At 44.6% G+C, this 17,775-nt stretch overlaps 1 protein-coding gene across 1 annotated transcript in view; it reads left to right on the top strand.

Moving 5' to 3' along the window:
• Positions 1 to 17,775, top strand: part of cep350 (centrosomal protein 350) — a 43,931-nt gene that overhangs the window by 22,272 nt on the left and 3,884 nt on the right. The window contains exons 19-32 of the mRNA XM_072681197.1: positions 43 to 269; positions 1,042 to 1,211; positions 2,085 to 2,195; positions 2,568 to 2,708; positions 2,928 to 3,019; positions 3,627 to 3,728; positions 4,153 to 4,319; positions 5,551 to 5,750; positions 6,475 to 6,662; positions 6,760 to 6,847; positions 7,012 to 7,158; positions 7,397 to 7,548; positions 14,614 to 14,846; positions 17,089 to 17,267. Of these exons, the coding sequence (XP_072537298.1) occupies positions 43 to 269; positions 1,042 to 1,211; positions 2,085 to 2,195; positions 2,568 to 2,708; positions 2,928 to 3,019; positions 3,627 to 3,728; positions 4,153 to 4,319; positions 5,551 to 5,750; positions 6,475 to 6,662; positions 6,760 to 6,847; positions 7,012 to 7,158; positions 7,397 to 7,548; positions 14,614 to 14,846; positions 17,089 to 17,267 (2,197 nt within the window). The remainder of the gene's footprint in view (positions 1 to 42; positions 270 to 1,041; positions 1,212 to 2,084; positions 2,196 to 2,567; positions 2,709 to 2,927; positions 3,020 to 3,626; positions 3,729 to 4,152; positions 4,320 to 5,550; positions 5,751 to 6,474; positions 6,663 to 6,759; positions 6,848 to 7,011; positions 7,159 to 7,396; positions 7,549 to 14,613; positions 14,847 to 17,088; positions 17,268 to 17,775) is intronic.

Below are 17,775 nucleotides of genomic sequence, written 5' to 3'. Positions count from 1 at the left end.
TGTTGTGTTGATGGTACATTAACACGCTCTTTGCTCTGGCAGTGTGGTTTCTGAGGGCCAGCCATCTCCCAGAAGTCCGGCTGTGTCTTCTGGGTCTCCTGCTGCATCCCCCAGAGTCTCCCCACCCAGTGTCTCCTCACACTCCGATCCTCGATGCTCCTCTTCATCACCCAAACCTTCCAACATCCGGGGTGCCGGCCTCCATGCTGTGCCTGGAGTTGGGTCTGCTCAGGAGAACGGGACCCCCAGAGCTGAGTTCAGGAGTGCAGGTAGGAGGGCGAGGATCTTTTCACATCCATCTGCTTTCATTACACAATAACAACAATGGCAATGCCCGTGGGTGCCTCCCATGAGGCCATCAGTCTACCATGAGAGATAGATACACTAAATTATTGTCGTTTGTGTAGACAATAATTTATTATAGTCATTTTAAAGCAGCGTTCTGCAGCATTTCACCTTAAACTATCAGCTTCAGGATCATGTTGATGCTCCCCTGACTGTAACAGGGGGAGAACGGTGTCTCCGTCATTCCCACTCCGGGCCGGAGCGCTGCTGCTGCTGCTGCTGCTGCTGCTGCTGCTACTGCACTATATGGAGGTTTGGTGGTGGAGCTGCAGGAGGAGAACCCCTCTCCAGAGCTGCTGCTGTGTAACGCTGCAGAACCCATAGAGTCATATTAGTGTAAAATCCTGTAGTATTACTCTACCACCTCAGCCCACATGCTGCTCCACCTTCAAATCAAGCTTCTGCAGCTCTCACACTGTCCAGAAATGCATGTGTTCAGCTGATGATAAGCAGGCGCTCAAAGCATGATTTGAGAAAAAGTGAATTACACTCCCCAACTGTAGGGGGAGCCCAGGAGCAAAAAATATCAATTCTCACATACAGCTGCTTTAAATTTTAGGTCTCCAGATGGAATGGAAAAGTTTTACAGAACGCAGTGCTTGAATGATTGATTGATTGATTGATTAGGTACAAGAATAGACCTGGCTGAGGCTTCCTTGTTAACTCTGGTGCTGTGTGTCTGTTCGTGACCTCCAGGTGTTGCAGAGCTGCAGTTTGCTCCAGGAGTCCTGCAGCAGCGTCTGAGCGCAGAGCTGAACTACCTGGACGCTGTGGAGGAGTCTGTGAGGCAGCTGGGTGATGTGGAACGAGTCCGAGCCGTTTCTCTCGCCCAGCAGGAGAGTGTCTCACTCGCTCAGATACTGAAGGTCAGTCTGATTAATGCGGCTTGTGACACACTTGAGTTCCCGATTTATTGACTTGCAGCTTCGACTCAGGCTATTATTTTAAATAGTGATTACCCCGTAAAATGTGCATGCACACCTACGCCAAATCCTAAACCTACTGAAGCGGCTCCATTTGTATGAGCACATTATGACACAGGCAAAAACCTGTTAATAAAGGGCCCCAGCTAGGCACTCTAGACTGGATCCCACCACTCAGGACCCTAGATTCAGTCCCATCAGCAGGGTGTTAGGACAGGACTTGTACCCTGTGCCTAGGGTTTCTGTACTTGACTTTTTGACTAGGAACTGGGCACTAGACTCCCCCCGCTGGAGACGCAGGAATCAACTTTACTGCTGGTGTCTCTGATTCCTTATCTGCTGCCCTGGACCTGGGTCTCGAATCCTTCCGCCCGGGACCCGGGTCTCGAATCCATCAATTGGTTCTGTGGATTTTACACAAGTTGGGACTCTGGTGATGCACTGCAGATTTTGGACTATATGACTAGGGACCTGATCCATTTCAGGTTTTACAGCTAGGGACTCTGGACTCTTCTTCAGATGGGCTCTTTTGACCCAACTCTGAACATGATGTGAGTCTACGACTGAACTCGTACCCTACGCTCAGGGTACCCTCGCTTTACAACTACCCTACGCTTTACAACTACAGACGCTCAACTCCGCTTAGATTCTGCATCCATAGGGACTCGGCTTGAGACTTGGATTGGACTCCATAGCTAAGAGTCTTGTTGTTTAGCTTGGATTCTTAGTGACTTAACACTGAAAGTAGCTCCCCAGTGATGTGCTCTTAAACTGCTGTGTGTTGTATGGACTCTTTGTGACCTTTTGCCCCTACAGGCTCAGCAGCAGAGGCAGGAGCGGGAGCTGCAGCTGCTGAAGCTGAAGGCAGAACAGGAGGCGCTGGAGACGCAGAGACAGCTACAGGAGAGCAGAGAGAGAGCTGCACAGGTACACACACTCCCTCATGACACCCCTTCTAATGCATGCACCTATTGCTGACAGATGTGCAAGAGCATGCACACATACAGCTTGTCTAGTCTCTGTAGAGAAGTACTGCCAAAAGAATAGGATTCTCTGGAGCAGATCAACACTGATGAACTCTATTGGCACCATGTTGCCTAATGCCAGGCGTGGCCTATAGAGGGGTATAAAGCCCCCCAGCATTGAGGAGCTGTGGAGCAGTGGAAGAACTGTGTTCTCTGGAATGATGGTGGTGGAGCTCCATCCAGTACTTTTGGGATGAGTCGGGGGAGTTTAAATAAAAATTAAAATCTGTCCCCTTGCCATTAACATATGCTGTGTGTGTGTGTTTATTCCCAGGCCCATACAGAAATGTGTGCTGGCTTGGTTCAGTCCCAGCAGCAGACTCTCCTGGGCCTTCAGGAGTCCAGCAGCAGAATTATCAACCAACAGACCGAAACAGCTCAACACACTGCAGCCGCTGCCAGACACATCCGAGAGGTCTCACACACACATCTTCACACATCCTGCACAGACACGTCACACTGCAGTGGTCCTGAAGCTGGGCTTTGTGTCCGTGCTTTAGTCCAGTTTTAGAGCTATGTGGATTTTGATGACTTCACTTGGATTTTTCTCTAAACTATTCCCTCTCTCTCTCTCTCTCTCTCTCTCTCTCTCTCTCTCTCTCTCTCTCTCTCTCTCTCTCTCTCTCTCTCTCAGATGACTGAGCTTGCCCGCTCTCAGATGCTGAATGTATCCTCACTCACGCCTCTCTACGACCAACAAAGGCAGCCACGCCCGCAGACAGACAGGTAACCAATCATCACAGTATTTCGGAGCTTTGAGGCTGCATTCACACAAGTCAAGTCAAATTTATTTGTGTAGCTTTTTACAGCTGTTATCGTCACAAATCAGCTTTACATAATTAGTCATTAATAAAAGACAGAGACAAAAAAAGAAATAAGAAGATGTGAAGGATCAAAGACCCCCAGTCAGCAGCCAACGGCGACAGTGGCAAGGAGAACCTCCCTCAGAGCTGGAGGAAGAAATCTTAGGAGGAACCAAGACTCTCAAGGGGGACCCGACCCGTCCTCCTCTGATCAGAACTATTTATTAAATATTGATAAAAATAACCAAACCAGATACAGCAGATAGTTAATAGTGGTGATATTAATAGTAGCAGATAGTTTAGAGTCCGTTTAGGTTTTAATATGGTCATTAAACGGGTAGCAGTGGTAGGAGGGTGTGCAGCTGGTCTGGTATGGGTGACACTACAGGCCATCTGTTGGATACATAATCTGTACACATAGCTGTATGACCATTGGACCGAAAGCACATCTGTATCACAGTTAGGCAGAACACATCTGTAATGTGTGTGTGTGTGTGTGTGTGTGTGTGTGTGTGTGTGTGTGTGCTTAGCAGCCGGAGTGAGGTCCCTCCAGACAGTGTACCGTCTCCAGCAGCGGAGACTCCACTGGACAGCCTGTCTGAATCCATCCCGTCCAGAAGACCCACCATCAGGTAAAATCTTTATCATGATGAATTATGTCACAGTAGTGTTTTCTGAGTGGATGATTGGTCCGGTCAGCACATTTACTAAACTGAACACCTGAGTGGGTCAATAAGGAGAGAGATTTACAGCACTATAGACTAAACTAGAAGACCCTGTGTAGTAAAAAGTAACTGATTGCAAGTCATAAAGCCCTTTTTTAATTATTAATTTATTTCCCTATATAAAGGTTGTTTAATTTTCATCTTACACCTTCTTTTAAAGTAACTTTTATTAAAACCGAGCCACATTCAATGATTATACTCAAGATATTGAGTTTTTTTAAGATATTTGCCTCCTTTAAATGTATAGTGTGTACAAAAAGGTAGAGGTACAGTTATGATGATGATGATGATTAATACTGCAATTAATATTCCTCCTCTGTGTCTCTCTCAGCGGCGGTGGAAGCAGCGCCAGACTGAGCCCCTCGCTCTCCTCATCTGTGAAAGAGAAGGCTGATGGAGGTGATGTAGACCGCAGCAGCTCCGTTGAGGAGGAGGTGCACACAGCCACTGAGGAATCATTCCGGACAGACAGCATCCAGTCCCTGCTGGAAGACAGAGGTGAGAACAGGGGTTGTGAGACATGAGCTCAGGTTAGAGGAGTAGTCTCTGGTCTTGTGTTCATGTGAAAAAATTAGAGCACCCCATTAAAAGCATCTCTGCATTTGATCATGTGATCTTCACTGAGAGATAGAGGTAATCTAACTAAACTCACACATTAAGGAATGTCTTTAAACGTCATTTGTGAAATAGAATTAATAGAAATGTAATAGAAATAAACCACCCCCACATTTATCACTCCTTCTAATGTGTAGAGTCAGAGTCAGGAGCAGAAGATCAGCTGCAGATGATCAGAACATGGTTGGAGAGGATTATTCTGGAGGAGTCTGTCTGATTTAAACCTCAGACGTTTAGTCTGGTCTGATCTTGATTGATGGTTGAAGTGAGGGGTGAAGAAGATCACCATCATGGCCAGATCCAGAGAGCTCTCTGAGGCCTTCAGAAAGAAGGGTGGAGATGCAGAGGAGTCTGGGAAGGGGGTTAAACAGATCTCAGAACAGTTAGAAATCAGCTGCTGTTCCACCGTCCACTAAATCATTTACAAGAGGAACAGCTGACCAGTCGTCCTAGCAAGTTCAGCCCAAAAAGCCTCCTACTGTCTTAAAATGTTGGCAGATGTATCAGAAAGGGGAAAGTGCACAAGCCTCCCTTACTGTCGAAAAAATATAAGGGCTTTAAGACATTGTCATAGATATTTGGACATTTAAATTATATTGCTTCTGTATTTCAATGTTGCCAATAGAATAGGACTCTCTGGAGCAGATAAACACTGATGACCCTATTGGCTCCATGCTGCCTAATGCCAGGCGTGGGCTAGACGGGTATAAAGCCCCCCAGCATTGAGAAGCTGTGGAGCAGTGGAAGAACTGTGTTCTCTGGAATGATGGTGGAGGAGCTCCGTCCAGTACTTTCAGTGGGATGAGGTGGAGAGTTGGGGATGATGAGGTGGGGTGGTGATGATCATCCAGCATCCTGACCTCACTAACGTTCTTTAACAATCCTCACAGCTATGCTCCTCCTCCAAAATCTAGTAGAAAGTCTTCTTCTCTGGACTGTAGAGACAGTTACTCCAACAGAAGCAGAATCAACTCTTTTTAATGGGGTGTCCTGTGTTTTATTACATGATTTGATTGTACCTCTTTCAAGGCTGGAGAATCTATATAATGTCTATATATATAGTCTTTCTTGTTGAACGTGTTTAATCTTGTCACCTCTGTCGTCTTCCAATCAGCAGACAGTGCCTCAGTTGCCACTGAGTACTCTCAGAAGTTTGACGAGTCTGTGACGGAGGACGAGCTGGAGAAGTCGTTCCGTTCCCTCCTGCCGTCCGAATCCCACTGGAGAGATTCGTTAGAGAGGAACCGAAGCCCTCTGCCTGAATCAGACGAGGATCGCAGCCAGGAGAAATCTTCTCCACAGCTTTCCAACAAGGTTCAGCCAACCTTCGCACTCGGCCCGATATGTCCGATAATCACAGATGAAAAAACTCGTTCTCCATCGATTTAGACAACACAGCTTCACTGCTCCACAATCTCCCAGTCCTGGAGTCTTTACACCCTACCAGTCCGCTTGCTTGACATTGTGCATGGTGGTGCACCTTATAGTAGCAGAGCACTCATTGGAAAAAGGGCTGTCTGAATGCTTTAAATGTAGTCTGACTGCGTTCAGGTGTGTTATCTTATGCACATGCCATATATACAGTAGCTCAGTCCTGCTTACTGAAGAGTGTGTGTGATGTTGGATCTGGATTGCTGGTGTTTTACACCCTGCTGTTTCAGGCTGGTGTGATTTTTGAGCCTCTCCCTCAGATCACTGCTCTCAGCAGGCTGCTATTCATCCCAAACTCAGCTGAACTCTTCACCTCAGGGTCTCTTTTAGCTCTGGCACACTGCTGTTCTGCCTCTGTAGGCTATATCTGCGTATTACAGTCTGTCAGAATGAACATGTGGATCATATGAACACTATAGAGCATTATAGAGCTCCCCCTACTCTTCCTGTAGTGTATTACAGTCTGTCAGAATGAGCGTGTGGATCATATGAACATTAAGAAGCACTACATGTATTTATTTAGGTATTATATTAGGGTTTCAGAGTTCTGATCACCCCGATACACTTCATCAGCTGTCATTTGTCTGCTAACCTAATGCTGTTTCAGCAGGACGGCAGCATGCCCTTCTCAAGCGGTCAGGACAGCTTCAATAAGTTCACCATGACGATGGTGAAGCAGTACATGCAGGAGGAGGAAGTCCGAGCTCAGCATCAGAGCTCCCTGCTACGGCTCCGCCACCGAGCGTTGAAGGAGAAGACCAAGGCTGAACTCGCCTGGCTCGAGCACCAGAAAAGGCAAGATGCCCCTCCTTCAGCTCTGCTCCCCACACAGCCCCTCCTCAGCTCACGTAATCATCACGTTGTGTGCTTTCTCCCTGTCCTGTCTCGCCAGGCGTCTGAGAGATAAGGGCGAGGACGATAAGATGCCCCCCATTCGCAAGAGGCAGAGAGGACTGCTGCTGAAACTGCAGCAGGAACAGGTAACTAATTCCCCCCGGACGCCATTGTCCCATTCAGGAGTTCCCATTGACCCCGTATATACAGTGCTGAGCAGAATAGAGCTTCGAGAGTCTTCAGTAGTTCTGTGTCTCGTTTGATAAAGAGAGGAACAGGAAGTGATGCGTGTTTTTTGTTTGTGTTGCAGGCGGAGATTAGGCGACTGCAGGAGGCGAACAAGGCGGCGCGGAGGGAACGGCAGCTGCTGCTGAAACAGCAGGAGGAGATCGAGAAGATTCGCCACAGCACTCTCAGACTGAGAGAGAAACTCCGGAGCGCTGGAGATAACAGCCCGGTTAGAAACACGCACCATGACCCAGACAATAACCCAGTATCATTCATTTTTAACTGGAGCTCCAACAGATCAGTCAGCTCTGTCGATGATGTTGGTGATTTATAAATAAATAAATAAATATCAAAATTTTTGTCATAATAATTTGAGGTAACATGAGCTAACGGACGTTTCATTCAGCTGTTCGGACACAGCCCGGTCTTGTTCAGCATTTCTTCTAACCCTTAACCTCTTCCTTTAGAGGTCACCTGCCTCGGTTGAGGTGAAGGAGGCGGAGCCTAGCCTGGTGACGGACGCAGAGACCCGCAGCCCCTCCCCCATCTCAGTGTCTGGCAGTGAGACTAGCAGCATCATGCAGAAACTGAAGAAGATGCGTTACCACATGGACGAGAGGTACACACCGATACACCTCACGCTTCTGTGAGGTCTTTCTCCTGAGCGGTCCGTGTAGTTGCACAGCTGAACTTTTTGGAGGGTTGAACACACAGGCACTTCTAAAGACACTTTTGTCGACTGACCGTACAAGCTGGACCTTTCATTCAACTAGTGAGCAAGTTGGTCATCTCGGGTTCCCTTCACTTGGTAGGACTCCATTAATTCACACAGTGCTGCCAAGCCTGCAGGGTGAAGAATAACTGGTAACACCTCGCCTCTAGCTTCCAGCCACAAATGGCCTCACAGGGGATCGAATTCTCAGTCCCCTGATGATGGGACCAGTGCTGTGTATTATTTATTAAGTTGTTTTGAAGACAACTAAGAAGTAGACATGAATAGTGATGATAATATTATGCGATCAGATGATAATTTAGCCTATTCTTAGAGCCTATTCTTAGAGAGTCGAGTTAATATTGTGCGAGTTGCACAAGGTCACAGGATGCTGCAGTTCCCCATTCAACCGCTAGATGGCAATACAGACCTTACACATGGCTGCAGAACACCATTAAAGCTAGTATTAAAATGCACCTTTCCACCTGCCTCCCAGAGGAAGCAGAGTACAGACTTTAAACCAGACACTGCTCTTAGGAGTTCATCTCTCAGCCCAGTGCAGTGAGTATCAGAAGACAGCAGAGCTAGCAAAGACCGCTCTGAGCTCCACAGTGCAGTTCTGCACAGGAATTCATCAGGGTTTTAGATGCGGTTGACTCCAAAAAGCCTGGTACATTTAATCTCGACAGACGGAAGCCCTGCACGATAAACACAGTGCTTTACCCCGAGTTTCCCCATAATGCTCAATGCCCCATCATCTCTCAGTCTGTATCGGTGATTGGCGATCGGAATTGGCCCTGTAAGCGCTGACCGGTCCATGTGTACTGAAAACAGAGCCGTCTAGAACAAACACGGACACCAGCAGCAACTCTTAATGCTCTGTTAGCACAGTCAGTGTTGCCAGAGACCATCGTTTTTTAATTTATTATTATTTCTTTTAGTATAAATTTATTTGGTGATTTGGTACATTTCAATGGATCGGACCAAATGACTGTGTATTACTCCACATGATCATGCAGTGTTTTCTATATTTCTATACATTTCTGCTAACTAAAATTGCATGAAGGTTCCTTGGGTCAGGTCAGCTTAAATGTGGGGCCGCTCTAGTTTATTTTCTTAACTTTCTTAATTTCCTCAACAGCTTACAGGTTTATTTATAGAGGGTAGTGAATATGAACGTCCTGCTGCCTGAATAATAAGCCTGGGTCTAAATGTGTTTACTAATTTTAGAGTGATGTGAATAAATCTACAGGTCATGTGATTTTAAGGTTTTCTCTCTGTTTAATTCGAATGATTTTTACAGCATTGCTATTAATTGTATTAGTGAAGGAGCTGCATGAGTGATCTGATGATTAACTCTGGTTGGATGTGTGTGTTGGTGTGTGCAGTAGACTTGGTTTGGACATAAGCATGCTCTGTGTAGGAAAGGCTGTGGATGGGTGTGTTATGGTGCTGTATTTGGCACCAGCATGTAAAGATGGACAAGAGGGGAGTCCCAGTTGGGCATGTCTGAATTATGAATATGGGAACGTGGTGCACGAACCTTCACGTAGGTGCCTGCAGCGTACTTGCACGTAACCTGAACTCCAGCACTCTGGAGCCGCGTTTATAAACACTGATCAGCTGCAGGTTTCATTACTAACAGTGTAATTAGACTGAAGGGTTCATTAGATGAAGAGCAGCAGATGTAGAGTATAAATCACTGTGTTCAGTACAGGAGAGGATCTGAATAGTAGCTTATAAAGAATCTGATACTGATGGTGTTTTTAGAGTGTGATTATATGTATCAGGATAAATATTGTGTATCAAGAAAAAAGTCTTTAAATAACGTGATGTAGTATTTTACCATATCGCCCAGCCCTAATATAAAGCCCCCCAGCATTGAGCTGTGGAGTTGTGGAACTGTGTTCTCCGGAATGAGGTGGGGTGCTGATCATCCAACATCCTGACCTCACTAAGGGTCCTGTCGCTGAAGTCCCTCACAACTATGCTCCGTCAGACTCTCTTATAATACCATTTGATTTCAGAAGAAACAGTGAATGAGCAGGTGTCCCAATACTTTTGTCAATTAACGTGTATAAGAGATCAATTCTTATACTTGTTGTTATTCATTTTATTTACTGTATTTTTTTGTAAATGTAAATGTTTTGTAGACAATTACACAAATATAATTAATGTAAGGACTTCAAAAAGTCATCAAAGTCATTCACACACAACAGCACAAACCACACCTGACCGATAGTGGAGTTAGCCGGGTTATTAATTAGCCCCTATAGAGTTTTCCACTTAGATGATTTTCTCATTGATATTTCTCTCTCTCTTTCTCTCTCTCTCTCTTTCTCTCTCTCTCTCTCTCTCACTTTCCCATCTGTATCCTCTCCTCTCCCTGTGTGTGTGTGTAGGCAGTGCTCTCCTGTGCTGTGTTTTTTCTCTGTGTTTGGTGCCCAGCACTGGGCCTCTCTCCGTCTCTGTCTTCCTAAACTCCATCCTAAATTCCAGCTCTATATCTACACTCAGTTGGTCAGGTACAGTACAGCTGCCTGTTCCTTTCCCATGGAGCATGCTTGTGTATATCTGGAGACCGGGTGGGGTTTGCAGGGGTGGTGATTCGGGGGGTTGGGATAGTGATGAATTTGGAAACTCAAACTCTGCCACGCTCAAACCAGCTCAGTCTTTGGCGATTTTGCACCGACGTGCAGAGTGTCTGAGAATCTGGCTGCAGCCTATCAGAGTAAAGCAGATGGGAAGGGGTGGGGCATTCACCATGGGTTTCATTTGGGGAGCACTATATATCTAATAATTTATGGCACAAAGAATGGCACAAAGCCAGAGACTCTCTTTTGTTTGAGTGGCGGCAGGTTTGAGGGCTAATCAGTGCACTGGGTCTGAAAGTCTGAAAGTCTCCCCTTTTGACCTGTTTGTTTGTCCTCCAGAAATCTTAGTGATCGTTTAAGCGGGCAGATGTATCCAGTTTCCCCAGCGTATCCTAAACGCAGTCAGTCAGTCAAGTCGTGTTTGGTGTCTGAAGTTAGCTTCTTTAGTTTTAGGACTGAAACTTTGAGGCTGATGTAGCCAACAGTAACCAAAGTTACAGAAACAAAAAGCAAAGCCTAATTATGTTTAGCACTACCATGAATAATAATAAAATGACTAAACGACTGATTACTGTAATAATTGGCTTCAGTAAAGAAGCCCTATATTAACCTTGTCTAGTTCTAGATTTTAGATTCTAGAACCTACAGCAGAAACTACTGAACCAATAACATACCAGCAAATGCTCAACCACACCAATAACTACCAGTCCACACCAGCAGGTATCAAGCCATATTAACAACTGTCAAACCGCACCAGTGACTCCTACCAAACTGCACTAACAGTATACCAGTCCCTACCAACAACTACCTAACCACACCAACAACTTCCCAACAGCACTAAACATCAGGATCCATATTAACTACCAAACCACACCAATCACTACTAAACCAACCAGTACCTACCAACTACCCAACTGTACCAACAACTACCCAACAGCACTAACGACTGAAAGAAAATTAAACCAACCAGTAACTACCATATCATACCAACTACCAAACTGTACCAGCAACTACTCAACCACTACCAGTCCAACCAGTAACTATCATATCATACCACCTACCCAGCTGTATCAACAACTACCCAACAGCACTAACGACTACCAAACCACACCAGCAGGTATCAAGCCATATCAACAACTGTCAAACTGTACCAGTGACTACCACCAAACTACACTAACAGTATACCAGTCCCTACCAACAACTACCCAACTGCACTAAACATTAACTACTAAACCATACCAGCAACTAACACCAAACCACACCAGTATACCAGTCCACACTAACTACCAATCCATACCAGCAACTACACAGCCACACCAACCGCTCCCAGTACAACCAGTACCTACCATATCATACCAGCTACCCAACTGTACCAACAACTACCCAACAGCACTAACGACCACCAAACCAACCAGTACCTACCATATCAGACCAACTACCCAACTGTACCAACAACTACCCAACAGCACTAATGACTACCAAACCAACCAGTACCTACCATATCAGACCAACTACCCAACTGTAGCAACAACTACCCAACAGCACTAATGACTACCAAACCAACCAGTACCTACCATATCAGACCAGCTACCCAACTGTACCAACAACTACCCAACAGCACTAATGACCACCAAACCAACCAGTACCTACCATATCAGACCAACTACCCAACTGTACCAACAACTACCCAACAGCACTAACGACCACCAAACCAACCAGTACCTACCATATCAGACCAGCTACCCAACTGTACCAACAACTACCCAACAGCACTAATGACTACCAAACCAACCAGTACCTACCATATCAGACCAGCTACCCAACTGTACCAACAACTACCCAACAGCACTAATGACCACCAAACCAACCAGTACCTACCATATCAGACCAACTACCCAACTGTACCAACAACTACCCAACAGCACTAACGACCACCAAACCAACCAGTACCTACCATATCAGACCAGCTACCCAACTGTACCAACAACTACCCAACAGCACTAACGACTACCAAACCAACCAGTACCTACCATATCAGACCAACTACCCAACTGTACCAACAACTACCCAACAGCACTAATGACTACCAAACCAACCAGTACCTACCATATCAGACCAGCTACCCAACTGTACCAACAACTACCCAACAGCACTAATGACCACCAAACCAACCAGTACCTACCATATCAGACCAACTACCCAACTGTACCAACAACTACCCAACAGCACTAATGACCACCAAACCGCACCAGTATACCAGTCCACGCTAACAACTACCAAATCACACCAACTACAAAACCATGCCAGCAGTTATCAAGCTGCTACTTCACACTCGCGTCTCGTTTACAGTTCTAATTCCTCCACTGAGGACCTCTTTTAGAAGGGTTCCTTTATGCATCAGGCAAACAACTCCTAATAGTTTGGCTAAAAACAAGCGTGTAAATATAGTGTCCGAAACCTCACAGTCACGTCTATTAGAGATTACTGGTTTGGTCATTTGTGGGGTGTAAGCTTTTCCTACTACTTAGCTACACTAGCTACAAACGGAGACTTGTTTGCTGAGCTATATTTTTAAATCATTTTCTTTCGTTTCGGTCTCCGGCGTCTTGAAGTAGCTGTGTTAATCTTGGAGTGATCGTTCTTTGGCCTGCATTCGCTCCAGCCTGAGCAGACTGATGGATTAAGGCTGGTTAGGAGCGCTGGGTCTGTTCCGTGGCTGCAGTAAATCTTCCACTGCCTGCAGATTTAATAAGCACGGCCTGTGATGAGCTAATGAGTATATACGAGCTCGGGGCTGTAATAGAATTGAAGGTCAGATTGGATGGAGATGGCTTTTGTATTCACAAGGCGAGGCCATTGCTTTCAGATAAAGCCATCTGTTTTTCTCTAACATGCTTTTAATTATCTCAAACCTCCCTGAAGTAGACAGCAGGCCAGGTCAGCCTCCCCTGCTGGAAAAAAAAAAACAGCATTAAGATGTAAAATAGAGCAGCACGGTGATGTCGGACACATTTCGACATTTGAGTAATTCTTAGGTTTCAAGCTGTTTTAAGCTGAAGGAGTATTAAGTGACGCTGGGATAATTCACTAAAAATCTGCGTTTCATTCATTTCTCTGCATTTGTAATTGTCTGTAATGTTAATTCCTAGATTTAGTCTCTGTTTAATGTTTTATTTTCTTCAGTAATCAAAAAACTACAGACAGATGATCGAGGAATAGAACATTGAGAAATAAATTCAGAAAATTAGTGTCCAGCTAAAAAAAATAAAATAAAAAAGGCTGTTTGGGTCTGGTTTAAAATATTTGAAACTACAACATATAAGCTGTTAAATGTAATAGCACCAACCATTATAGTAGGTCATTCCAGCCTGCAAACACAAAGATAAACCTTTATCAGCGTAAAACCCAAAGATAAACCAATAAATCAACATAAAACCCAAAGATAAACCACTGCATCAGCCTAAAACCCAACGATAAACCAAATAATCATAACATAAAGCCCAAAGAAAAAATGCTAATTAATCTAAAACCCAAAGATAAACCACTGCATTCATCTAAAACCCAAAGATAAACCACTGCATCAGCCTAAAACCCAAAGATAAACCACTGCATCAGCCTAAAACCCAAAGATAAACCACTGCATCAGCCTAAAACCCAAAGATAAACCGCTATTATAATGTTAGGTAAACTCTTAATAAGCTACATGCTATAAATAAATACACAGATTTTCATCTTGTTTTTGTTCATTATGAGGACATTTAAATACTAATTATATAGATCTAAAGAGCGAACACTTAAACTGCATGTGTAGTAAAATGTGCTGCGGGTCTGACCTGCAGGGGGCACTGTGCTTTATTATCCACACCTCAAGCAGCTGCATGGGTTTTGCCTTGATGATGATGATGGACTGGAAATATTTGGTGTTTCTGATCTGCACTGAAACCATGCCTGATGAGGGAGGAACATGGTTTACTGTGTGTGTGTGTGTGTGTGTGTGTGTGTGTGTGTGTGTGTGTGTGTCTTTTATCTGGGCTGCCTTGCTGAAATGAGATGATTAAAGTATAGCAGATGACTCAGTTTCACCCCGGGTTGTAGTCAATCAGCCAGATCTTGTTCTGTGTCTGAAGATTCCTTTAGTTTATATCCCACTGATTAGCATCTCTAATAGACCTGCTTACGTGCTTTCTGACGCTGTACGACTCACTGTTATCTAGAACATGCCTGGGCTGATTGACTGCACTGGGGGGAATTGTGTAAGTTGCTGTAACTGAATGATCACTTTAAGGACCCTTGGGTGGAGCGTTTGCTTTGCCTGCTGCGTGTTCGATTATTCGGTCGCGTCTCTTTTGCATAACCTGTCTCTCGCTCTCGCTCTCAGGTTTCTGACGGAGAGGGAGCAGCGGTTGGTGCGGCGGCGGCTGCAGGCTGAGGAGCTGCTGCAGTGGAGGCAGCGGTTGGACGCTGAGGAGGCGGCGGTGCGGCGGATGGAGAAGCAGGCTCTGGCGGCCTGGGAACAGCACCCGCAACGTAAACACTCCGCAAACGCCGCACGAGACAGCATCCAGTCCAGCAGCAGCGCCACCTACAGACAGGACAGGAGCGCAGGCAGAGGTGAGGGAGGAGAGACTGGAACGGAGTTAGCCCTTCAACCCGTTTGCACCAAAAATGTGTCGGTGTCGGGTTCTAGGAACCAACAAAAGGAGATATAGATCAAGAACCAAACCAGTACATGGATGTGGGCTGACTTTCCCAGTGTTTTAATCATTTGGAGATTCGGTCAACCTGAAGTCAAAGTGGACTTTCTGTACCTTATAAATCTCATCATATTAAGTCTCATATTAAGCACAATTCATCAGATAACTGTAGTATGAGTAGTATTATAAATAATATTAATAATCTTTATACAGCTTTACAATAAAAAGAGTACAATAAAAACAATATCATATTCACAATATCACACATTATAAAATAAACAAAAACAAATTGCAGGGGTTGATATTTATGAATATATTGATGATTAAAATGAGAATGCAGTAGATAAAAGTACAAATAAAAATACAGTAAATACAACTGACGAGAAACTAAAAAATCATATTCCAGTAAAAACCATAAATACTAAAGTAAATAAAGATGTTTTTTACACTTTGTAAACTGTTGCATCAGCAGGATGTTTTCCTGTCCTCTTCTAGATAGAGGCTGATCACCTTTGCCTCTTCTACTGTTTACTGTTTTCTACTGTTTATTTTATGTGACCATGCTGACCAAATGATATTACCCGATAATACACCACGCTACAGAAGATGATTTCCCCCATTCATGCTGATGTAATTTATATTTCCACATACTGTCATATCTAATCATAAAACAATATACAGTGTAGTGTAGTTATATATTTAGAAACCCATTTTAATCACGTTAACATTTTTGAAGTTTAAGCCAAATTGGAAATGAATGTTAGGACCTCAGGCAGTCACTTCCATTATCTAAAACTGCAAATAAAAAAAAAAGTTATTGAATTCCTGTTTTAAACTAACAGTGATTGACAGCTTTTGGGCTTTTTGACACTTGCCTTGTTTTTGAGGTCCATGTTTCGGTAAGGAGTTTCCGTAGATCACTGGTCATCATGATTTTGCTGCTTTTCACACTTTCATTCACAAAACCTCTTTAAAACAGTGTTTCATCTCCTACGCCCCAAATTGTATATCCATAAAGGAGCCATATGCAACTCTGCCACAAGAGCTGGAGTTCCAGGCTTTGTGCTTTTAAACAATGTGCTCTTTGAGTCTCTGAGGATTGGGGCTGTTGGGATTGGGGAGGGTTGGGTAATGCAGGTGAGGTTACTGCAGGAATCTGAGAAGAGGCTTTAGGTTGTGATGCTGAACAGTTAAAGGCTTTGGATGGAGATGTTTTAAACATTTACATTACATCTACATTTACAGGGTAACTCGTATTACAGAGGTCAGTCAGTGTAGTGTTAGGAGTCTTACCCAAGGACTCTTATGGTTGTAGCGCAGTATAGACACCCAGACCAGGAATCGAACCCCAGTCTCCCACATGGTGAGGTAGCTCACTGGCAGGTAGTGGTGTTACCACTTTCTAATCCATTTCTACACCATTTTAGAATATCAGCAGAGGAATTTGAGCAGCAGCGCTCACTTATGTTAACGTGTCCAGTGATCAGAGCCATTCACATTAATCATGTAGATCTGATGAGTTTCATTTTGGGAAGATTTCTGGATTTTCTGCCAACAGAGAATACGGGTACTGATACTCTCCTTGTACGCACTGAGAGCTAAGCCACAGTCCACAAATAGCATTGCAGGTGGCAATCATAGAGGTCCAAGCACTACACACCAGTGTGAAGAAAGTAGAACACAAATGATGGACAGTGTTTTTAGAATGTCTCCGGTTTAAAATGCATGTACTGTATGCCAAATGTTTGTGGACAACCCTTTTAGAGTGGGTTGGAGGGCTAGAATTGAGCTGTGGAACAGTGTAAGAACTGTGTTCTCTGGAATAATGGTGGTGCTCCATCTTTTACTTTGGGATGAGGTGGGATTATAATCGTCCAACATTCTGACCTCACTAACGCTCTCATCACTGAATGCAATCAAATTCTCACAGCAATGCTCCTCCAGAATCTTGTAAAAAGTCTTCTTCTCTGGACAGTAGAGACAGTTACTCCAACAAAAGCAGGGATCAGCTCATTTAAAACCCTTGATTTCAGACGAAATAATTAATGAGCAGGTGTCCCAATACTTTTGTCCATTTATTTTCTTTTCTTTTATAATTTATTGAATATAGCTTTAAAAATCATATTATGATGCATTGTCCGTTTGTCTGTTTTCAAAAGCGGTCAGTGAGGATGACTCCTCTCCGGTGTCCAGCGTGCGCTCACCTGCGTGGGTTTCAGAGCAGTTGACCAGCCCTTCCTCAGACGGCCCCGCGTCCAAACTGCCCTCCATACAGACCAGCGGCAGCCCTCAAGCTCTTACAAACTCCGCCCAGCCGTCTGAGTCTCACAGCCATGAGGTAAGAAGCGTCACAGGTGGGGGGGGGGGGGGGGGGGGGGGGGTGTAGGTGTTAACCTCACAGTGGAGGAACCAGAGACCTGTCTTTGGGTCTTATATCATTACTGAGCTGATACATAAAATGTGTGTGTGCAGCTTCACACAGTCAGAAATTAGTAAAAGACCCCCAGTGAGCAGCCAAAGACCACAGTGCAAACTTGGAGGAACCAAGACTCATAAGGGGGATCCGACCCATCCTCCTCTGATCAGAACTGTTTATACATTACTGATAAAAGTCATCAAACCACCCAAACTGTTGTACTGCTGAGGTGTGCAGCATAATCATAATCATAATATAATAATTATGGTGTAGTAGAGCTAATATAGAATATAGTCTCAGACAGCTCAGTACAGCTGCTGTTGGCTCACCGCTGAGGTACAACACCAGTGTTGGGAGGAAACAGAAAGGAGAAACGAGAGCCCGGTTCTGCCGTTCTGAAGTTTTCTTGCTCGGCCTTTGTTTTCCACTA

This window comes from Salminus brasiliensis, chromosome 6 (assembly GCF_030463535.1).
Source record: "Salminus brasiliensis chromosome 6, fSalBra1.hap2, whole genome shotgun sequence".
Taxonomy (NCBI): Eukaryota; Metazoa; Chordata; class Actinopteri; order Characiformes; family Bryconidae; genus Salminus; species Salminus brasiliensis.
This window is presented reverse-complemented; position numbering and strand designations above follow the sequence as displayed.